At 42.1% G+C, this 25309-nt stretch overlaps 1 protein-coding gene across 1 annotated transcript in view; it reads right to left on the reverse strand.

Annotated features, from left to right (window-relative positions):
• Positions 1 to 4074: 4074 nt before the first annotated feature.
• The window catches only part of nlgn3a (neuroligin 3a), a 232842-nt gene continuing 211607 nt past the window's right edge, over positions 4075 to 25309 (reverse strand). The window contains exon 8 of the mRNA XM_070552687.1: positions 4075 to 11382. Coding sequence (XP_070408788.1) covers positions 10527 to 11382 — 856 coding nt within the window. The 3' untranslated portion in view covers positions 4075 to 10526. The remainder of the gene's footprint in view (positions 11383 to 25309) is intronic.

The following is a 25309-nucleotide window of genomic DNA, read 5'->3' on the forward strand; positions in this document are numbered from 1 at the left end:
AGGTTTAGGCAGAAGCAATAGCTTATAGAATTGCCTAACCTACTTACAAAACATTTTTTTAATTTCCCGCAATGAACCAACAACCCAAATAAAAGTAAAACACAAATCCATCCATCAACATCAAATTAATACTCTTCAAAAATGTTTTTACTGATAAGTTTTTTAAGAACTGAAAGAGAAGTTGCTAATTTTAATTCTATTTTAGCCTCATTCCAAAATTTTGCTCCCATTACAGAGATACATCTCCTTTTCATGCCCTTTTTGGCTTTTTGTAGAACAAACATACATACACCTCTTAAATCATATTTACTTTCCCTCTTTGCAAAGAACATTAGTATATTTTTTGGCAGAGCTGTTAATTTTACTCTAAACATAAATTGCATTATTTTATAATAATATAGATCTTCTAATTTCATAATCTGTGATTTTAAAAACAACGGGTCAGTATGAGCATAATAATTGCTCTTGTTCATAACTCGAATAGATTTCTTTTGTATAGTTTTTATTTCATGTATATATGTTTTAAAAGTTGAACCCCATATTTCTATACAATATGCCATGTATGGTTGTATTAGTGAACAGTATATTAGACGTAAGGCCTTATGGTTTAGTATGTCCTTCAGCTTATATAATAGACCCAAAGATTTGGCAATTTTTCCTTTTATGTAATTTAAATGATGCTTCCAGGATAAGTTAGAGTCAATCACAACACCAAGAAATTTTATTTCAGACACTCTTTCAATTTCAGTATCTGAAATTGTTAATTTAAAGTCCCCATTTTTTACCTTCTTATTTCCAAAAATCATAAATTTAGTCTTTTTTATATTCAGTGATAGTTTATTTACATCAAACCAAGATTTGAGGATATTTAACTCTTTTTCGGCCTTCTTTAAAAGTTCTTTTATATCTTTACCTGAACAAACTAAAGTTGTATCATCTGCAAACATTATAAATTTGAAAAAATCTGCCACGTTACATATGTCATTTATATATAAAGTAAATAATATAGGACCTATTACTGAACCTTGTGGAACTCCACAACTTATTTCTCTAAATCCAGACTTTATATCTTTAATTTGTACATACTGTTGTCTGTCTTGTAAGTAACTCTCAATCCAGGACTTCGCTATTCCTCGTAGGCCATAATTTTCCATCTTTTTCAATAATCTCCTGTGGTCGATGGTGTCAAAAGCCTTCTTTAAATCAACAAATATGCTAATAGAGAGTTCTTCGCTTTCACTTGCTTGGGCTATTTCTTCTACCATCTGCATTATCGCATAGGTAGTGGTTCTGTTTTTTATTCACTATTATGTTGCGTATTTTAATTTATACTATTGTTCTTATAATACCTTAAACTTATATTACCTTAAAGGAAGTCAGAACACCCACACAGAGGGATTAGATTCTTAATTTAGTAAATTGTAACAAACCTTAAACAGACAACAAGCTCTGCAAAGTGTAAACTCTGCAGAGGGTGAGAGAATCAGACCATACAACAAGGAAGCCATTTTCCTCTCACAAAGGAGCCTGAGCTCATGGAGGGGGTTTTATTGAATCCAAAATGTTCACACCCACAAATTCCACAATCACAAGAGAAGTTTCTAGATTTGAGCTAATTTTCCTACCTGACCAGTTTGCTTTTAACTAATGGAAAACACTGGTCTTAGAATGCACAGGACAAAGGAAAACTTCAGATACTGGATCAAAATGCCTAAAGCAGAAAGGAGTTTCCTAAAACACCCAAACGTAAAAACAAGTAAGGTCAGGTTTTTCCCCAACACATTTAACAAAAGATTTCACAACAAAGATGAATAAATAAAAATACCTAACAATTAACACAAATAATGAGTAAATCTTAAGCATTCATGATTGTGGATATGCGATGTTAGCAACCTAAACAATTTATTTAGAAATCTTTCATAAATAAAATTATAAATAGGGGTGACCCCGCATGTATTGGTATCGGCTTATATTGGTATCACAAATTAAGAGTTAGACAATTTTGAATATCAGTAAAAAAAAAAAAAAAGGCTGATATCGAGCATCCCTACTCGAAACATAATAAAAGTGTCCCTTTGCTTATGGGACACATCCACATAGTTACACTTTGTGGCCAGTAGAAAGCAATCTGGCCGCTAAAATGGTTGCTAATTGCTGCAAAGTACGTTTCACATTCATTTCGCAACACTTTGGCATCTGATGGAAAGTTGGGGTTAACCCGTCTTGCCTGCTGGCGGTGGTCGGAGAGATCGGTGGCACCAGTTTATGGCAGACTCGCTTCTGCCAATGAGCCCCAGGGTAACTGTGGCTACCTTATAGCTAATCATCCCAACGTTGTGTGAATGGGTGAATGACTGGTTGTGCTGTAAAGTGTCTTGGGGGGTTTGTAGAACCCTAGAAGGCACTATATCAAATACAGGCCATTTTCCTTTTACAGCTGATAAAGAAAAGTGATACATTTTCTGCTGGATTAACACAAACACGTGAAAGGAATAATGCTTCAATTGTTAATGAATTCATGTTTGCAGGAATAATTATGATGTAGTTATGATGAGAGAGCAGTAAATGCAATGTTTGACTCTTGTCAGACTAACTGTGATTTTTGGACTATTTCTCCAAAATAGGAATCAACATCTTGATTTACTTTTTAATTTATAGCTGAAGGCAGAAGACTTATTTTATTAGCTGTTTATGTGAATCATGAATATGAAGATCTACCTGTGAGTTCTGTTGAAGAGAAAAAAAACAGATGTCATTTCTAAAAGTCTCTTATTGTGGTATTTTAGTAACGTAAATATTAAAATAAAATAAATTAAAAAATATATACAATTAGTTTAGGAAAATAGAAATAAATCTGTTTTTATAAACTAAACTTGACTTTGTCTGAATTAATATGAAATGTGTTTATATGGTCCCTGAATAAGTAAAAGAAACTATAATCCTCTGATTAAACATTGAAAGATCAATCAGATTGATAATTCATATTTATTTGGAATTATCACATCGTATTGATCATTTGTTACATATGTAGCCACTCCTTAACGCCACACCCTGAAGATACCACATCTGGAGGTTTCACTGCTGTGTGTTCCCAGTGAAAAAATATGGAAGTGTAAAAATTTTTTCATTTGGGCTTCAGAATAATTAAAAGGGGAGATTAAGTCGTTTTTAGACTTATTCCTGATTCATGCTTCTCCGTCAGCTCCAACAGGGTCAGACATGCACGCTCGGACGAAGACATGTTGCTCTCGTACTTCTCCGTAGTGTGGCAAAGCAATTCCCTGCCAGGACAGCAGAGGGCGTAGCGCTGTTCTGTGGTATCCTGTCATATATCCGGTCCAAGATATTGTGTTTATATTGTGTTTTTTATTTTTTGTATGTACGAGACTTTTTAACACAGACAAATTTGTCTCTCATTCTCCTCCACCTCTTCATGGGCTCGCCACCTCTAAACCCACGTTTCCTGTCATTTCCATCCACAAATAAAATGCCTGCTGTGCATCTTTTCACTCCTCCAGCTATGAGGAATTAAACATTCATATTTTAGAGTTTTTTCATGATGTATTTCTTCAAGTTTCTCCGTGTCTGCCGCTAGTTATCCTCGGCTCTCTTTGTTTTTGAGGGCGCAATGGCGGTGGTTTAGACGACAGCGGTGCCCTGACCAATCACAAGCTTGCATTTTCTGTCTCGACGGACGGATGTTTAGAAAAGAGAGCTCGACACCGTCCGTCCTCCAGCAGGCCCGCAAGGGCGTTGCGTGTCTCCGCACTGACGCAGACGGAGAAGCATGAATCAGGCTTTAGTCTTCACAGTTCTTCATCGGATCTGTGTTGTTTTGACATGTCAGGTTGTCACGTCAAAATCAATGAACTTGTTGTTAAAATCAATATAAAATGTGTCCATTTTTCATAAACTGTACAATTTTGGAAGTCAAACTGCTCTCAATCGTCCTTTTTAGTATTTTGGAAACATAAAGATCAAATTTCAGCCTGAGGTTTCAGTGTTTTGACAGTATTTGTCATGTTCTACACGTGGTACACAAGAAGCACAAAACAGAAAGAATATAAACACGTGTAAGTATGTATTTTTTATTTAGTCTGCTCCTGTTTCCATGACTGTGAACATTCTGCAGACATGAACATAGAAGCAGCAGAGGCATCTATAGTCATTTGCACACCGAGACAACAGATTTATCATGGTGTATTTGGACCTTGTTGTCGATTACAATGCTAAATGCAAAAAATAAAATAAAATAAATCTCCTTGAAAACTTGGAAAACGAGCTAGCATTTTGAAAAGAAGAAAACTGTCAAGAGCGCACTTTGTAAAAAAGACATCATGAATGATGAATGTTTGGACAAAACTGATTGTGTGTTTTTATTGTTTCCTTAGAGAAAAACAGGCAGGCTGAATAGCACATAAGTTATGGTTCATTGACTTGACTCGTCTTTGTTTCTTAATGACTACCGTTCATTAGTCTCTCAGTCCACTGAGAAATATACTAACTCAAGATAATGAAACTGGAAATGACTGGAAATTAGTCAGGAGTTCAGATGATGGCACTTAAGAAAGTACAAGTTAAAGGAAGTGGCCAAGTTTAGCCTGAGTAACGGGAAGCGGCGCTCCTTCTGTGAAAGGTCCAACAAAACCAGTGCTGGATGGAGGGGAAGAAGAAGGGGATGAAGGAGAAAGAGAGAGAGAGAAAGAGCTGGAGGTAAGGGGCAGGAGCAACACACTCTCTGCAGCGTGAAAACAATTTTCAATGTTCTCACACATAAGAGTAAAAAAAAAAACAGAAAAAGAAACCCACACACCTGCAGCTCTCTCCCAGCGGGTGGCACTGTGTAATTTGGCACATCCATTTCCTAGAACGGGTTTGTCTTCAGTGCTGTCGAGGCAATCACAAACTCCCATCAGGGTATTCCAGCCCATCCTTGAATAATATCACGTTGGAAACACACTCGCTGAGCTGCAAACAAATCTTGACTGTGCTGTAATGAGTCTCGCTCCTGAACGTCCTATTTTTCCTCCTGCTCCCGGTGATTCTCGTCCCGGGACTTTTGGGCTGGTTTCTTTGGAAAACTCCCAGGTTATATGATTACAGAATGAGTCGGACCTCATTTTCTCTTGCTGCACCGCCGGTTCCTGAACGTGGTTATCTTGGGCACGTGCATTAAGACTGTGTCTCGGAGGGCATCTAACCCCACAAATGCACTCAGTGGCATCTGCCCTGATTTAGCAGCATACTGGAAATTACACAGTAAAAAGCAAGTTTCTGTCCCTTGATTTTTCTTCCAATTCTGTTATCTAGTTCCATGTGGCTACATGTGTGTTACAGCCTGTACTAAAGGGCCTCCTGCCACACAGAAATCCACCTCCACCGTCTTTCTATGGAATAGTTTTGTCCAATTTACGAAGAACAATCATTTTACAGGTGGGGCTTTCAGCTTACTGGACAAAAGTAGCATTTCCTCCAGCCAACCATCAGGTTAGGCCTCATGAAAAATGTCTTTACCAATACTTTGAGGCTTTTGACCCACAACACAAAATATGCAGACTTTTGACCTCAGCTAATGGTGGCTGATAAAAAACAAACATCTGAGTTGAGTTGACAATGTGTGATTCTGGGCTGCCTTGGACAAAATGCTTTATTGTGATTGAGAATGAGAGAAATGGCCGTGAGCTTGAATCTGTGGTCTGTGGTTGTTCATGGCTGTTCTCATGACCAAAGATGGCCTATGATGCACGTCAAGCAGTGCCTGGAACAGTTTCCTCCACCCATGAGCTCACCCCTTGTTCTCTGTCTCTTCCTCTTTTTTAGGTCTAATACTGATGGTGTACAATCAGGTATTTATTCAATACTAACTACACCACACTAGTTACTATCAAGATTTATTTGACCAATTAGGTCAGTGAACAAGTCCTTAATGGCCGCAGAAAATCTTTATGTCTTTATCCTTTTTGTCTTTTTATTTATTTTGGTTACATCTAGAAACAGACCCATTTGCAGTGGTCTCTAATTGAATGACTTGTGGATACATCTCTGTGAGAAGAAAAACTCTCGCGCTCTAGTTTCAGGAGATGTGTTAGTCAGAGCAGCGGGGAGCAGAAGAGCAGGATTTGGACTGATATTTGCTTCTGATTGGATAACAGCAGCACGACTCCACTGACTCCGTTGGCGACGTTGGTGTTTTATCTCCACAAACAACACAAGCCCGAAGGAGAACTGCTGTGTGGTGGAGTTGCTAATGCTAACATTTAGCTTCTACTAGCCGAGACGTTCTCTGCTGTTTCCTGGATGATAAACCACCAACAACCTTCCCCGTCGCGAGCAAAAATGCACAAGTCCGTGAAAGTTAATTTGACAAGGTGACGCGCAATTGACAGGCTTTTCTAATCCAAATGTTACACCGTCTTGTTTTCATCGGCGTCTGGAAATAGGGGTGGAAGACTATTTTGAAGCTGCATGTTAACTCAGAGTGATCGATCCTATGTCAAGAAGAACAAGTAAAAATGTTTCACGTGTCTAAAGCCTGGTTCATGCTTCTCCGTCAGCTCCGCAAGGGACAGACACGCACGGATTGATGGAAGCGTTTTGCTCTCATACTTCTCCGTCTCCTGGAGAGTGTTGCAAAGCAATTGCCCGGCAGGACAACAGAGGGCGTAGCGCTGTTCTGTGGTATCCTGTCATGTATCGGTCCAAGATAGTGTGTTTATATTGTGTTTTTTGTGTATATAAGAGACTTTTAACACGGACACATTTGTCTCTCATTCTCCCACCTCTTCATGCGCTCCCCACCTCTAAACCCACGTTTCCTGTCATTTCCGTCCACAAATAAAACGCTTGCTGCGCATCTTTTCACTCCGGCAGTCACGGGAGAATTAAACGTTCATATTTTTAGAGTTTTTTCGCGAGGTATTCTTCAAGCTTCTCCGTGTCTGGCGCTAGTTATCCTCGGCTCTCTTTGCAATGGCGGCGCTGTAAACAACAGCGGCGTCCTGACCAATCACAAGCTTGCGTTCTCCGTCTCGTTCGATGATGTTTAAAAAAGTGGGCTCGACTCCGTACGTACTTGCATGCCTGCCAGAGCCCGACGCAAGGACGGATAATGGCGTTGCGTGTCTCCTCACTGACGCAGACGGAGAAGCATAAATCAGGCTTTAGGTTAAATGCTGGTATTCATCTCTAAGGGTAATTTACCTTGTCGGCTTTCTCACCTTGGGGTCACTGTTTCATGATCCACAGTGGGGTCGTCAGCACGGACGTAGTTTCACTTTTGGGGGGGGGGGGGGGGGGGGAGCGCACAACTGGCATGAGTACCGGGGGGTGTATCTTTACAGTATTTTCTAATGGGAAACGGGTTTCAACACAAATGGTTGTTTTGCGCTTGGTCCTAGAGCTCAACCAGTGTCTATTTAATATAGCGTAATATTGTTGTTGGATGGTAAAATGTGCAGGGGTCAAAGCGTGACTTTGGAAAAAGAGGGGGGGACAAGTCATCCCCCCCCAGCAGGGATCATTTGTTCTATTGGTTGTCAGAGGTCACATAACTACGATGATGGTTTTAAAGTCAAACTGAAGAACTAAATAAAAAACAACCTGGGACATAACTCTGACCTTAACATGAATGTGAACGTAAAAAGCTGTTAAAGGGGAAACGCAACGTCAGCTTTTCTGTTTCTGAAAATAAAGATTTTAAACAAACATTCACAAAATCTGGAAATCATTTCGTATAACTCTGAATAAACGGTAAGAGTGGAAGTTATTTAGGACTCGTACTTGAAAGTTTAGGACTCGACTCAAGACTGGATAAAGTTGAACATCACTGTTTAAACATATTTTAGTGCTTTGTCCAGCATTTCTGTCGTCTGAAGCGGCGGCAACCACCTCAGCTCTCCCAACCGTAGACGTTCACCATCATGTGTTTTAGAAACCTGCTATAGTTACTCTAGCTACGCTTTGATGGGGGAAAAACCTTTTTTGTAGTGTACTTGTTTAAGTTTATGAAACTTTATTGCTTATGATGCCTTTCAGAGGAAAGCTTGCTTCTGTGCTGCTGTGGGACTGTTACAGCCGTTGATTTGGCGGTGATCTCCTTCTAAAGGAAAACGAATAAAACAAGATGAGTCATATAGATCAGTCTTCAAACGATTTCCATTTTCCTTTTTTTTGTCCCGGTGCTGGCAGGATCGGTGCTAAGCTGGCCAGACTGTGCTGCTGCTCTGCTGCGTTCCCGATCGTTACGCACCAAGGGGAAGCTCTAATGGCCTACTTCATAAGAAGTCTACGTCTCGGAGAGTCTAAGAACTGCAAAGTTGATGTAGGCTTGCTGGTCAGGTCGCATTACCGCAGCTCGGAGACAATCTGTTTTGCGTCGTGATACCATAATGAAAATTGTCAGTTTTATTCGCAGAATCAATAACTCCACTTTTCTCCACGAGATTAACATATAATAGGATGCGCTGTGTGTGCATCAAGGCAATCTTTTTCACCATCTCCCACCGCTGCAGCACTACTTTGCATGAATTACAGTAAAATCTGGAGTTTTGCACGCAGATAGGCCCCAAGCTGTTTGCCAGCTTTTCCTCAAGGTTTCAGCAAGATGAAGGGGGGGGGGGGGGGGGGGGGGAGCAGAGAGGAAGACCTGCAGGGGGAGAGGAAGCCTTGCACTTGCTGCAACTCCTTAACTCGTTCAAAATGGAAATAATAAGACATAAGAGGAAAATAAAGAACTTTGATCAAGAAAGCAAAAGTTTAGTGAAACTTTATGTTCTCCATTTTTTTTACAGTTTTAATTTGGCACATGGCACAATCAGCATGTATGCATCTGGTATACATAAATAAATATTAAATATTTTATACATAAATACACATATAGAGCTCGTACAAAGACACTGCAGGTGTTCTTGGCTTGTCTCAAAGATCAGCAAAACGTGGGGAAATATTGGCATTTTTGTTCTGAATAGTGCCTGATTTTGTGTTTCTGTGGCATTGATATCTCCATAGAAGCCCTATACATATATGTATGTATACCCATATTTATATATATATATATATATTTAAAGAAATACAAGTGTGCACCGATGCAGGTTTAGTCAGTGCAAACAGGCCACTGTTTGAAGAGGAAACTCTCCCAAAGTCAATGGAATCATGTCAGTTAGTTCAGTTGAATCTTTAGCTAGATTTCTCTTTCTCTCTCTTACACGTAAAATAATATATTTATTTTGTATTTTAAGCAAAACAAAGTAGACACATAGAACCTGTAAAGTAACAAAAAGTGCTATGTTGCAAAGGACAGACACCCAGAGACGCAGCAGAAACACGACTGGTGTTGGATCAGCATCGTGACAAAGGACTCACCCCCCACCCCGCACAAACAATGTCCCCAATATATAACAACAAAATGTAAAACAAACAAAACGAAACTAGTGCACACACACACACACACACACACACACACACACACACACACACCCTCATACACACCATCATTTGAATCTCACCCGGTCCACGCTCACACGCAGCACATCAGAAAACCTTTTCACACCGACACACAGTTGCTCGTAGCAGCGTGTGTGCGTGCACACTTTGTGGCGATACTATCAGCTAGCTTAACGGATAAAATTGGCTGTAAAAGATGCACTTTTTTCCCCTTAAAACAATCACAGTAACATAGTGTTCATCTCTGCCTTCTCATCTCACGACAAGAGCTGTCCCACACAAATCATCTACGCAGGTGAAAAAGATAACATCATCTGTGTGGCTGTTGTGTTGGTACGCAACAAAAAGAAGTAAACAAAAGAATACAACCAAAAAATATATATATAATAAATTCCCCCCAAAAAGTGTTTTAGAATCTCTCCATCTGCGTGTCCTCTAGATTCCCGTCCTGGATTCAGTCTCTCATCTGAGTCTTATCTGCTTGTAACACACTCCACACAGAACTGCATCAGGGAGCAGAAATAATGACCAAAAAGAAATGTAGAAAGAAAAAAGCTCAGTAAGGCATAGAAACGCAAAACAAAACATTGAAGCAATTAAAAACATTTTGCGAAAATCGACGCAGAGGCCATTGTTCTGGATGTGTCTCCCGCAGGAGGACGGGATGGGAAATCATAAAAAGCACTTCTTTTTTTGTTTGTTTTATTATGAATTCAAGAAAAAAGGTGTTGGTATTTCCTCAGTCTGTTTAAAAAGGCTTTTAAAATGATTATTTTAGAAAAAGGAAAAAAAAAACCACTGCAGAAAGACCACCTTCTCCTTGTCAGGAGAAATGAAACTGTTTGATTTTGGCAGCTCTGCACATCGTGACATCCACAGAGAGCCCTAAGCGACTCTCCTCGTAGTAAAAGTCTGGTTGAATCTCTGCACGTTTTAATCTCACCCCTTCCCTTCGTCTCCTCTGCCCCCTCCACCCGTTTGCATGTGATATTTATAAAACACAATCCTCTCCTACCATGCGTTCGTCGTCATCCTCCTTCTCCGCCGCCGCCGCCTCCTCCTTTTGCCCCCTGGTCTCCTTAAAGCTATACGCGGGTGGTGGAGTGGGAGTGCGGCAGGCCAGTGGAGTTGAAGCCAGTCGTGAAGGTGTTGTACGGGTGAAGGTTGGGCATGCCCACCAGGGAGTTGGGGATCATGGTGATGGTGTTGGGGGTCATGAGGGGGATGTCGTCTGGGGAGCGGCGCAGAGTGAGCGTGTAGTCGGGTAACGAGGCCAGGCGGAGCGCGCCCTCGTTGCTGTTTGACGCTTCACACTCGTGGTGTGTCTGGTTCATCTGCAGGGACATGATCTCCTCCTCAGGCGCATGGTGGCCAATGTCGTTGGAGGTGGTCTGCCGCTGCGGGCTGGGCTGCCCGTGGCCGGAGTCTTGCCGCCGCTTATCTTTACGGTAGTAGAGAGCCGCAAAAGCCAGGACGTTGAGAAACAGCAGCGAGGCTCCCACTGCGATGGTGACGCTGAGCTCGGTGGAATAATCCCGCGGGTTCTCCACCAGCAGCGGCCCCGACTCCTCATCCTCGCTCCAAGACTCGTTGTCCTCGTTGTTGTAGGCCGGCGACATGGGTGGACGTTTTGTGTTGAACGGCCAACTCTTCCCGTTGGGCCTCTTGGTGGACAGGCTGTTCTGCGTGGTCTCTGGCGGTGGCACTTTGGTGGTGGTGGAAGTGTAGTGAAACATGTCGTGGAGGTTGTACAGGTGGGGCACTAAGTGTTTCCAGAAGGCCACTTTGGTGGCCCGGTAGTGGTCACGCACCCGCGGCTTCAGGCCGATGTGCAGGTACAGCTGCTCCTGGGGGTTGTACTTGGACCAGGCCACCTCTTCAAAGCGGTTGGCCTTGGTGTGGATAAACTTGGTGTCTTGGGGAACTGGTTTGTTGGGATCCCTGCAGATAAGGAAGAGATTAAGACACTTAAATACGATTCTGACTGTACATTTAATTATTCATGCTTTGACATTCATTCAAAGCTCTGAGGCACTTAAGAACAGACGCCGGGAGTCACAGCTTCTGCTTTGGATAGAAAAGGGTTTAGTCCAAACCTAGGCGGCCTAGAATCAGATCCAGCTGTGTGCAGACACTGATACAAGTTACATGTCACTTTCTCCAGCTTCTTCTTCTTCTTTTTCTTCTCGTCCTCCATCCAGCCCCCATTGTGTGGGCGTATTATGTCTCCTCTGCCTTCTCCTCTCCAACCAGATGTCGATCTTATTGCAGTTCTGTGGCAGCCTGAGCTTTAAAAGCAGGGCAGAGGGTTTTAAAGTAAACACGTATGAATAAGTCAGCAGGCTTTAGGCCTCGCGTCAGGAGGCATTTTGCTGTGGATAATCCAATGCTGGTGGAGCCCCTTCGCTAATTGCTCAGGGAAGGCATCACAGCAAACGCTGGCATCCCTTGCACTGATGTAAAGTGGACCGTATTAATCAAGACAGGATTTTCGGTGCATGAGACTGAAGATGAAAAATCATATTTTTTTCTGGATGCAGTACCTCATCCAGTCTACAGAGTACACTGTTCCACCTTTCACTTTTCAACATGTCGCGCCAAACAGCCAACCCTTTCAATTACAGTGAAGCTATTGATTTATTGAGTGAATTAACATATAACAATCTCCAACAATCACGCGGCTCTTTGTTGCTGTACAATGTCAGGACTGGGAGCCCTGCAGCTGCATGCTTCTGGTGCAGACTAAATTACTTTCTGTGTGAGAAACTTGAATTATAGTTGAGTGGCCTTGAAAACACAAAGTCAAAGGAGTGAACAATAAAAGCCTTTCTCTAAATGTTATGAAACATTCCTTAGTGGGTCTGAATGCAGCGTTGATGGCAAGAAGGTTCAAATTTAGTCTGGGATTTTGGGGATATGTATGTTTTATGTTTTTGGCACTAGCTGAAAAACCTCCAAACATGGCTGAGAGAATTAAAAGACGTGGCGGAAGAATCCGCCCTCCATTCTCTCTCCTGTTAGTTTCTCTGCTGTCAATTTTTATTTTCCAGGTCAGTGCTTCTGGGAGATGGAGGGAGGGAGAGGCAAAGCAAATTGAGATGGCTTGAGCCGAATCCTTGGACCTGGGCCGGTGTCAGCAGAGCAGCCCGTAAATAACCTCTTTTATTAGGCCCGTAATGATCCCCAATGAATATTGACAGCCGGACTATGATGGCTTTGTAGCTGAATATCAGTAATTAAGTTTCAAAGGAGCGAGTGGTGGAGGTAAGGTCATATTGATCTCCCCCAGCGCAACACGCCAGAGAACAGGATGTCAGCCTGAGACGTCGTTGTCGGCAGCCTGCGTGCCTCGTCAATTCCTACAGCGCTGTCGTGCACGCCGTCGCACGGGCAAGTCTTCTTCCTGCTCCATCTCAAATACAAACACACGATGGTGGTAATGGAGGTCAGAGCTGCCTCGTTCAATGGGAATTCTGTATTTCCACAACACTGCAAATGCTCTTTTTCTGAGAAGGTCAATTAGTTAAATCGTGATGGAAAAAAAAGAAGAAAAAAAATGTTGCAAAGGTACTTGGGAAATTCTTGCAAAACAATCAGTGTAAGGAGCGAGGGCGCAGAGGTGCAGTGGAGTTCGAAAAGCTCCTTGGTGGTTTGCTGACTGGTTCAGAGCGAGTGAAGATGAATAATTTAGGGAACACAAAGAAATCAATGTGGCATCTTTAGTTAATTTGATTTGCCGCATTAGAGAACAACTGGCTGCCTTATCTAATTACACACACATATGCTTGGGTAATTGTAGCAAAGTTAATAGTAAACAGGCTGCACTCCTTTGGATGGTTTCTCCCATGGCTGCTAAACTTTGGGCAGCTTTGTAGTTTGGCGCGGCGCTGCATCTGCGCTCTGGTGGTGGTGGTGGAACCTGCAGGTCACCCCGACCTGTTTGGATGTGGGTTTATGAGCTCTGCTGCGTGATGCACAGTGGTCAGGTTCACTGTGTTTCTTAGGTACAATGCACAAGATTTCAAATGCACACTCATCTAGCACGTCACAAGAGAGTTTACTATCTAGATCGCTTTGTGACTGCCCTGTTTGGTGAAAAAAACTATCCACATTACAATGTTTGGCTGCTGGCACAAGGCAGCGTTATTTTATGAATATGTGTGAAAGTCAAAGCTGCATCATACATTTATTTACGTGGAGTTGTGTGGTTGTGTAAATGCATAAATATAATCAGGAACAAAAGGTACGCATCTGGGGGTCCCGTCCAGCTGGTGTAGACGTATAAAGTGACTAACATGCTGGTGAAGAAAGCGTTTATAGTTGTTCACATGAACAGCTGTTACCTAACACACTTTGGATCTGGACCCATTCAGGTTTTGCTGAAGTCATCCTAAAATCACAAAAATGATTTCACTTGTAATGAAATACGCTTTTCTGCAGAAACATTACGATCTCGCCCAACATAACCCCTGATTAGTGCTACATTTTGCTGCAGGTGGTTGTAATGCTTCCATCATAAAGACAGAATCCACGTAAAGAAGATATAATGTTAAATCTAAGGCTGTATTAACCTTTCATGCACCCACAGGGAAATATGAGCTATCATTTAAAGACCTAGTTTTCTGACACATTTGCACTGGTCTCTAGTATGAAAGCCTTCAATTGATCTCTGTGAGAAAAAACGCTCTGGCGCTCCTGTATCAGGAGCTAGAAGTGAGCTAGATGAGAGGTGAGCAGATGGCATCTCTCCTCTGACTAGATAACAGCAACACAACTCTGCCACTGACTCTGCAACAATGATGTTTTATCTCCACAAATGACTAAAGCCTGAAGGAGTTCTGCCATGTGGCGGTGCTGCTAACGCTAACGGTTAGCTTCTACTAGCTGAGATGTGCTCGGCTGTCTCCTGGATGCTAAAACAACAGCAGCAGCTAAAGAAGGGATAGGGGTAGAAGACTATTTTCACATTTAGCCTGCATGGTTAAGAGTGACAGATAAAATCTAAAAAAAAAAAAAAGTAAAAAACTATTTCTAAGTTAACTCAGTCTTCAAACATCTGCATACTTTTTGTAACTATTTGATGGGCTTTATTTGGTGGTTCACCTGCCAGTTTACGGGTTAAATCAAACTGCATGACTTTTAGGTGGTTGGAGCCATTTTTAAGACAACAGCAACACACTTTGGACTTGGCTAACCTTAGACTAGCCTTTAGCTAGCTAGCATCAACCCAGAAATGCAAAAATCATTAATGAGATTAAAAAAGTAAGATAGTGATTGATAACGTTTTTACAGAAACACAATCCAAAATGACACTGGCATCTTTTCAGCTTTCAGCTTTGTGTCTTTAAGGAATTCAGAATAATGTTGACATGGATCGACATTTTTAAAGCAAGACCTGCTGCATCCTGACATGATGAAAGTCTCCTCCTTTAGGTCTCTGCTGGTTCAGTGTCTCAGGCTTTTTGTTAGGATTCACAGGCTGTTCAAGCGGACCCAAATGAGGCGGTATCAGCATTCAATTATGCTGCACATGGAAACGTAAACCCCACACTTGGTTAAACCGGTACTCAAGGTTTCCCAGCAGTACGTAGCATCGTAACAAGAGTATTTATGCTGTTCACCAGCCGGCGGCTACAACAGCAGTCCTGTAATGAGGACTGCAAGAGTGAAAAGGATTGAACCTAAAAACCAAAGCTGTTATTTTCTCTTTCCCTGGAATGTTTGCAAGGACACGGGAAACGTGAACCATTTACATAATACGTGTTATGTAATCTAACGCCTAAACTAAAGCAAAGTGCACATTTTTACTCAGCAGTTAATGCTACTCAGTTTTTATTTTAGCAAACTGGAATTTTTCCATCATCCCCTGCTTGCAGACATGAAGAATATTCTAAGCTAATGCTAGGTTTCTAAATGCCAGTCATGAGTTCAGTCTTTGTGAACAGAAAAAAAGATTCAGGCACTCTGTCAGATTGTCTGAGATAAATAAAAATAAAATAAATGATATCTAGAGATCTGATTGTAATAACAGACTTAAATAAAACCTAGTTTAAATGTATTTGTAAAAATACCAGAAATGTAACCAGGATGGAGCAGCGGGTCAGCTCTAGAACATCTAAAACGTGTGTTTACTGAGCTTTCTGTGCTCGTGTTACGGAGCGAACAGCTCATAAAGTGGTGGTCCTACTTTAGCTGATGGCGTGGCTCGGGTCACAGATCTGTCCTAATCTGGAGCTGGAGTCCTGGGTAGATGAGAGGGATTATCACACCCATAAAAACCAACATTTAATGGTCTCCCGGATTTCCTCTGATGTGTTCATGAGACTGTGGCACCACACCCCACCCTCCCCCAACATTAATGACCTGTTGACCCCCACTGACCTTGGCTTTTGCCGACCGTGTGTGTGTGTTTAAGTGCTCCCATGTGATTGTGTCTGTGATTGACGGGGGGTTTGTGAGCGTGTGTGTGTGTGTGTGTGTGTGTGCTGTATTTGTGGCACTTAATGATATATTGACCTGCTCGACCACAGGAGTGCACCACTTGAACCCAGGACATGTCCCGCTTCACAAAGCCGGACACGCCGTGTGGTGATGAAACACAGCTCTCCAGGCTGACGCGAGGAAAAAGGAGACTGTTTGCACGTTCAGTATTAGACAGGTCTTCTATAAGAAGACTCCTGACAGACATGACTCGTGGCTCTTGGCAGGATGTGGCAGAAAGGGACCTGAGCTCATTATCTATTCTAAGCTCTAAGATCTACAAGCCCTGATGTAAAAGGTAGATAAGAGGGAAGAATGAATATCATTTTCTTTCTTTTTTCATTTCCCATGTACCTCCTTCCCCTTTTCGTCCTGATGTAATTTGAAGCGCTTCAGTGATCATAGACCTAGCCATCACCGAATCTGAAAAGACACATTTAGGTGCCCTAAGGCAGGAGACGAGAATCTATTTTCACTGCACTCTGGGTCTGTGAACTCAAAGCAGAGTATAGCTTCTCAGTATAAAACGGTGAATGCATTAATTTAGCTAAGCTGCAAAATATGCAGATTGTTTTTTCTTCTTTCCTTTTCTTTTTTGTTGCTTCTCTTCTGTAACAAATTCACCCCCTGCAGTTGTGTATCTACTTACCAGGTAGCACAAAGTAAGAGGCCAATTTCAATTTGCGCTCCAACACAGACTGCTCCTCTCTTACATCCAACGCGCAGTTCTGACTCTGTCTCAGGGAGGCGACGAGGAACGGGCTGAGCAGGTGAATCATCGGGCTGTGCTCTTTTACCCTTCATGTGCACACACACACACACACACACACACACACACACACACACACACACACACACACACACACACACACACACACACACACACACACACACACACACACACACACACACACACACACACACACACACACACACACACGCACACACACACACACACACTGCTGCAGAGCGGCTGAGTGATGTGTGGGTCATATTTAATGGCAGCCTTCAGTTCAGCGGGCTAAAGTGATGCAGGGCCAGGCGCTGTGACTTTGAGGTGTGTGGAAGTGTTAGAGGACACGGCGCCTGGATCGCTTCTTATTATGGACGTCATTGATTTGTTTGATGGGACGTGCGGTGGCGAGGAAAACATCGCCCTCTACTTAAAAGTTTTTTTTACTTAAATAGCTGTTTTGTTCTAGAAAACGCCTTTCATTTTAGCAATAACAGTAAAAACAAATGCATGCGGATCCAATTCCTGTTCTCCCCGTCCTCTTATTACATTCAGCACACAACACGGCCGATCAATGGCTTGCCGGCGCCTTAACAAGCCACACCACTTCCTTATCTTCTGTAATGCAAATCAGGATATCGGCTACAAATCTCCTAGCAAGTGAGTGTGTGTTTAATGGAGTAGGTGGGTGGCTGTGGGGAGGGGTGCATTATGTTGGTTGAGTTGCACCTAACGAACGGCGGAGGATGAGGGAGCGGGATAATCCGGCGGAAGGAGAAGGAAGGAGGTCAGTGATGAGTGATATAACGAGTGGAGCAAAAATAAAAAAGGTGGGGGCGGGTGGGGGCAAAGCTGTCCGGGAATGAGGTCAGATGGGAGAAACAGCTGATGTATAAATGTTGTTAATCCCACAGAGAAAGGCTGCAGGATTGACGAGTGGGAGGAAAACAAAAGCAAAACCAACTTGCGACGCTGTAAATCACAGCGACGCAGGCGCACCGGTGTTACTTTTGTTTAGTTGGCAGCCATTGTCACTAAACCAATCAATACCGCATATTTTAGTTCATGTTGTGAATGTAATACATGACACAATTCCCTTTCGTGTAGGATAATGAGAGAGAGAGAGGAGCGGCGGAGCGGCTGAGGGAACCCGAGGAAAAAAAATTCAGAACATGACAGCACTCTGCTCTTCTAACAACCTAGCGGTGCCCTGCACAGTATGTGGTCCAGCTCGCGTGGAAGGCATCAGCAGGCCAGTGAGAATCAGAAAAAGGACCAACACATTTACAACACTAATGATATAAACGATTGATGTTTTCTGGGCGTTTCATCAGCCTGTTCTTTCTGAAGGGTTTAGCCATTTTCCTTTTTTTTTGATTGGTTTGTGTCTGAGAAGGCCTTAAAAAGTTGCTGCTGGATTGTTGCAAAACTTTCAGAGACATGACACAGGAGAGGCAAATGTATAAAGCAGCCTGCTTGGGTCTGCCAATATTTAAAACAAATATTCCAGGCTGTAAAAATAACTTGAATCCCAATAAATCCTCTTCGACTGAAACTCTCAGGGAAGTAAGGCCCGGTAGTGTAAACGCACACGTGCACACACTAAGAAGATTTGACAGCGTGCACTCTCTGTGCGCTTTCATGCCTGGCTGACACTGTAGGAGGGAAAGCAAAAAGGGCACGGGGAAGGGGATTTGCCCTGTAAAAATGACATGAGAGCCAGGGACAGAAAGAGCTTTGGGGGTGGTGGTGGTGGGGACGTTGCTATGATACACACTGTTGACATGCGGCCCAAGTGTCTCAACATCGTGTCACACATGTTTCCACAGCTGATCTAGAGACGGGGACAGGAAGTGCAATCTGGGTCAGCTCATTACAAACATCTGGAAGGGGAGCGAGAGCGCTGCTTTGCAGATGCAGGCAAAGATGGCTGCTGGACAGGCCAAGAAGGCAAAGGGAATTCAACTGGGTCTTAATTAAAGAACGTCCTCTGGAGCCAAGTTGGGTTGGGTGGTGTTGGAGCAGAGAACTCTAATCCCTGGTGTGGTTTAAATTAGGAGAATGAACTTCAAAATCTGTGGGAAACATCTCACATTCTGGCTCTCTCTATGAGTTGATGGTAGTTTCCTTTTTATACAGGAGCTACAGGACGTTTACCCCATAAAGAAGCTCCCTAATTTTTTTTTGTTCTGCTGACTTTTAATCTCAAACTATTTCCCACGCTACAGTGTAATTGTAAATTGTCTCTAATCTCTTGGTTTGGAAAGCATGTGATGCGTAATTCCCATTAGATGCCAAGTGTGGGTCTAAAAAGCAGCATCTACTGGCATGAGGCGGGAGTGAAACGACGTAGCAGATCGTCTACGTTGGCTGTCTGACGGTCAAAGACACGTTTGGCAGCAAATCTGTTGAATCTACATTTAACACCATCGACCTTCAAACACTAGTCAACAAACTTCATCTCATATCCACCATCATTTACTCTTCCCTCAGTACCGGAATTGTTCCTGCAGCATTAAAAACCGCCTGTATTGCTCCGATTCTCAAAAAGCCCGGTGCGGATCCTACCAACTTTGATAATCTTCGTCCAATATCTAAATTACCATTTATTTCCAAAATCCTTGAAAAAGTTGTTGCTTCTCAGCTTCACTCATATCTCAGTTCTCATAATCTATATGAACAATTCCAATCTGGTTTCAGACCACAACACAGCACGGAGACAGCACTAGTAAAAATCACAAATGATCTACTAATGGCAGCAGACTCAGGCCCTCTCCCCATTCTGGTTTTACTAGATCTAAGTGCTGCATTTGACACCATTTCTCACAGCATACTTCTCAAAGGATTAGCATCTATCGGCATTAGTCACACATCCCTAGCCTGGTTCACCTCATACATATCGGATCGTACTCTACTTCTAGTTCTTCCCCAGTTACTGCAGGAGTTCCCCAAGGCTCAGTTCTAGGCCCTCTTTTATTTATCATCTATTTGCTCCCCCTTGGTTACATTTTCCGCAAATACAACGTTGACTTTCACTGTTATGCTGATGACACCCAGCTGTACATTTCTTCCAATCCAAATGCATCCCTTCCACCAATCTCCCTCTCTAACTGTCTATCTGAAATTAGATCTTGGCTCTCTCAGAACCTACTTAAACTAAACAGCAATAAAACGGAACTCCTACTCATTGGCAACGCTTCTGTTTTAAAAAATTCTCCCAACTTCTCTATCAATATTGACGACTCCACAGTTCCCCCATCCTTACAGGTAAAAAGTCTTGGTGTCATACTAGATGGTACACTTTCATTCCAATCTCACGTTAACCATGTTACTCGAGTCGCATATTACCATCTTCGCAATATCAACAGACTCCGTCCTTCTCTCTCGCCTCATGCTGCTGCAATCCTCGTTCATAGTCTCATCACCTCTCGCGTCGACTACTGTAATTCCCTTCTATTTGGTCTCCCAACTAAATCCCTTCATAAACTCCAACTTCTCCAGAACTCTGCAGCATGCATCATTACTGGGACCCCCCTCAAGAAATCACATCACTCCTGTTCTTAAAAACCTACACTGGTTGCCAACAGAAACCAGGATCATATACAAGATCCTACTACTTAAATTTAAATCTGTACATAGCATGGCTCCACTTTATCTATGTAATTTACTAACTATTGCTACCACTTCCCGATCTCTTAGATCCTCATCTGCACTTCATCTGGTTCAACCTCGAGCTCGCCTTACCACCACGGGGAGCAGAGCTTTCAGTTGCTCTGCTCCACGGCTCTGGAACTCACTTCCCTCTGCCATTAGAAATACGGACTCTTTTCCATTATTCAAGGCACACCACAAAACCCACTTATTCAAACAAGTTTATTCCCTTTAGACCTAGACTTTAGAATTGTTTCAAATTTTGATGTATCTTGTTTGTTCTTATTGCCCTATATAACCTCTGTTGTTTTTTGTTTTTATCTTTGTAAGGTGACCTTGGGTTTGAGAAAGGCGCCCTCAAATAAAAAAATGTATTATTATAAACTCATGTTGCTTCAAATGAAACCATCAGAGTTAAAGGGGTTGAGGATGTTTTGATGGGCAGACCACATCCTGTCTTCTTCTCTATCTTTGCACTCAACACTGGTTCTCCACAAGGATGTATCCTAGGCCCTCTCATGAACTCATTACTCACATATTCCCTCTACAGGATACTCTTTGAAGTTCACACCTGAGACTGCTTTGTTGGTCTGAACTTTATCACCAGTGAGTCTATGTTTAGAAGGCAGGTGGAGAAGCCTACTGATTGGTCTACAACAACAACCTATGGCTCAAAGTGACAAAGATGAAAGAAGTGGAACTCAGAAGGAGAGCCTTTGCCCATCGTTTGGAGAGTGGGAGACAAAACTGGCATAAATTATGAGGCTCACCACCGGCACTTTTATGAAGAGCCTGAAAAAGCTACTGTTCTCTTTACTGGTGGAGATCTCCCTGAGATGTTCCAGGGTGGTATGGAAACAGCTCTGAGGCTGACGAGGTAGCGCTGCAACGGCTGGATAGTGAAAAAGTGACTAATCTTCCTTCTCAGCAGATACATAAGCAAAGGACATGAGAGGATGAACCCCACACATCAAGCCCTTGAACTATTCACCCTTCTTTCTTCAGGCACAAGATTAAAAAGCCTCAAAGTCCAAACAAACCCCTCTTTCTCTTTTCCTCTTTCCCAGGGCTTTGAGGCTCGTGAACTCTGACCCTTCATGTATCCTCTCCTCTGTCTGGCTTCAGAGGTCTCCTCTTCACACAGCAATTGAAATTTGTAAAGACAGTTTCAGTTTAGAGTAATGAATGAACAAGTTGTCTCAAGTACAGTTTGAGAAGAATTATACAAACGCTAGAAATGCACTAATCAGAAACTCAAACTATAAATCGCCAAATACATTTTTACACTGTAAACTGTATCAAGTCACTGTGTTACTAGAAATCCTTTTGGAGAGGAGCTGTTAAACAAACCAACATTTATCTTTTGTGAGCAAGAAAAAGGCTCCATGTCACAGATTTTTATTGATTAGTTTTTATCTAAATTCCATTTGAAATGAGGTGCAGCTGTCAGCACCTGCATTTACGGAAGAAATTAAATTCCCTGCAGTAAAGCTATCTTTTAGCTGCTGGTTATGTTTTCATAACTATAAAAACACGATTCCACGTAAACTGTCGCTGTTCGGGGAACCGTTTAAAACTGGTAAAACAATTAACCACTTTTACAAAGAAATCCACTTAAAATCTCTGTAAAAAGAAATCCGTGCTGTGTAAACCAGCAGTCAGGTGAGCAGAAGCATACCGTTTTTCTCAGTGACCTTTTACACATCTGGTGGTTATTCTGACTTTTATTTTACACACCATACAGAATTAGCAAATAGCAAACATCTTGCTTTAGTCAAACCTTTCACACTAAGAACGTGCAACATCTACCACTTAGCTACGGTACCTTAGCAGATCAGGTAAAAATTTGCATTCCTCCTAGTTTTAGTGCATGTATACCGTTAGATGAACTGAAAGCCTAGGTGTTATATAGCCTTCTAATTGTTCCAGTCCATGCTTAAAATCTACAGATTCCAATCAATTTCCCATTCAATCCATTGTATTTAATCCAGTACAAACTAAGAAGTAAGTTACATGCGATCAAGTTTAAGCCAAATCACTTCCTTTCAATGCATATTCAGAAAAAATATCCGTCATTAAAAGCCATTAGAAATACATTTTAAATAACCAAAGCTAAATATCTTAAAAGTTCATTCAGTCTGTAAAGTTGTGCATGGTGATGACAGATGTGTGCCAGGAAATGGAGGACACCATTTGGCCTGAGCATCACTGATGGACCTCAGTCCTTGTTTGTAGAGGAGCTAGAGCAGCCTACATCAGCCCATCTGCACAAGTCTGCCATTAGCAGTTCAAGGGTCCTGCCGCCACGTGACTGAATTTAAATGCCTTCTAATTGGACGACAGATGATTTAGAGGCAGATAAAAAAAGAGAACAAGATTTCAGTCAGCATCCTGCTCAGGATGAGATCAATACCTCTCTGGTAACAGAGATTGTCAAATTAAATTTTACTTGTTAGAAATGATTACAAGTAGTCACGCAAAATGGCTTGGCTTCGTGATGGGTGGGGGGTGAAACAGAGCATGGTGGGGAGTGGGTCACCCGGGGCACAAGTGATCGACTGGGTCTAAGCAGAGAGAATCAATACTGCAGAGAGCAAGAGTTTGATATTCCTCCCTGATAAGTCTTTGTGTCTTTTGGGTCCCGAGATAATAGAACACAGATACAATTCCAGTCTCACACACACACACACACACACACACACACACACACACACACACACACACACACACACACACACACACACACACACACACACACACACACACACACTACCTTAAGCGTACCAAAAGGTCGGACACCATGCACACAAACGCAGCCCAGACAGTTATCTAATAGCATGGCAGACACTCAGCAGGAACTTTTAATCTTCCTCGGATTCAATGTGTCTCAGGTCTTCAGACTGAGACCCAAGAAGTCTGTGCAAAAAACACCTCTAAACAAAAAAAAAAAATGTTTCCACTGAAAAATACTTTTTCTGTGCCGCACCATCCATTCTGGAGCATTGCTTTTCCCCTGCTGCCGCTGATTTTCTACTGCACAGAAGTGTTTGTTAACACAGCCGAGATGGGATTCCTCTCCGTGTGACTTTCTATTAATAACTTGGCAAGATTGCGATTGTGTGATCACTGGTTTTACTAATTTCCAAGTATTGCTGTCATAAAAAACACCCAGTAATCAGCGGGAAATGTTTACACTGTTAGAACCAAGATACCTAAATCCTCCCTAATCCAAGATAATATTTATTTGTTTGTGTTAATTTTCATGCTGACATGAAACTCCTATTGAATTATTTTTTTTCCTTAAAAATGCAATGGATCCACTGTTGGCTGTAAACAAATCCCATAGTGGATAGAACAAAGGACATGTTCTAGTACAGTGTTGTGACAATATCAGACAAAGACAATCTGAGTAATACAAAATATAGTTTTCGAACAATTTAATTCGTTAATAGAACAAAATATCAACTTGGCAATGATTCAGACCTCTAGAGGTCATGATTCAGCATTAAGAACCACATGGATATGGCATATGTGGGAGACTTTCAAGGCCAATCCTTTGCTGACCAAAAAGAAGTCAGACGTGTCTCACATTTATTACAAACATCTTGATGGTTCCCCGGAATTTCAGGGGAATATTTTGTAGAAAGACGACACAAACATGGAACATTATTGGAAGCGTGTCCTCTGTTACAACTGCTAAAATTAACCCGGAGCAGTCAAGCATGGCGGTGGTAGTGTGATGATCTGAGGTTGCTTTGCTGCTCCAGCATCTGAAACTTCAAGTTGCTGTTCATGACGGAAAATGTCTGAGAATTTAGTGTTATTGCTCGGGTTGTCTGTCTGATGCTGGCACATTCATTTTGGAAGAAAAAATATGTAAGAAATTTATAAAGGAGCAAATACGATTACAGCACGGCACTATGAGGAGTCAGCTGTCTGGTGCACAATGAAGGAAAATAAAGCTTCCTCTCCTAAGTGCACGACGATCTCAGCAGCCGCTGCCCAGAATACTTCATTGAGCTGGCAGCAGGAGTGTGTCAGATAAACAACTCCACTAATGGCCAGAGACACCTTCAGTCCTGTGTGTTTGTACTACTCTCAACAAATGTTGATGAATATTTATTGTTTTCTGTATCGTGCATAAAACAAAAAAAAACAGTCTTCCTCTGGACGGATGAACAAATTACTGTCAGTATTTCCAAAACCCAACTTTTAAGGAAATGACATAAATACTGTGTTAGGTTTTATAGTACTTAGAGTAATAAGCACTTTTTGGGTCACATCATCAGTAGTTGGTGTTATAATTAGCCATTTATTTGGAATTTTTATCTTGTATTCTGAGTTTATAAGGGATACTCTTAATGTAAAGAAGGGAATCACAGCGACTCCAATCAAATGTGACGACTGAAGACAGTAACGAGTAAAACATAGTAAACGTAAGTGTGTTGATTTTAAAATGAGAAGGCCATCCTCGCTGTATGAACATGCGTGTTTGCATCCTTCGGCTCAGCCTGCCTGAATCCCCTGAAGGCGGTCTGTGAAAGCTTCCTATAAACATAGCTTGACATTTTGTTGCCATTTCCAGGAAAAGCTCAAGCATAAACCACTGTTTACTTTCAGAAATCTGCTGTGCTTTACTGTCTGCAGCAATCCCAGATTTCATAAGATGGTACTCCTCTCCTCCCGTTGGCAGCCACCCCTCACTCTAGAGTGCAGACTGCTGTCTTCTTGAAATATCTCACCTCCCACCAGATTTCAGTTAGCAGCAACTCTTCCTTCAGGAGGACTTTTGTAGAGATCCTCTCATGTCAGACCCTGAGAATCTGAGCCTGTCTCTTTCTGCTGACATGGCGTTCTCATTCAGCGTGAGTGAGAGTGCAAAGAAACCTTTGCCTGATGATAATTTACCTCCAAACATTGTTGAAATATATCAGAAAAGGTCTTAAACACTAAGAAACAGGAAAATGCTTCACGAATTATCAATGTTCACCATTCCCAACAAGC

The sequence above is a fragment of the Nothobranchius furzeri genome, chromosome 1 (assembly GCF_043380555.1).
Source record: "Nothobranchius furzeri strain GRZ-AD chromosome 1, NfurGRZ-RIMD1, whole genome shotgun sequence".
In the NCBI taxonomy this organism is placed as follows: Eukaryota; Metazoa; Chordata; class Actinopteri; order Cyprinodontiformes; family Nothobranchiidae; genus Nothobranchius; species Nothobranchius furzeri.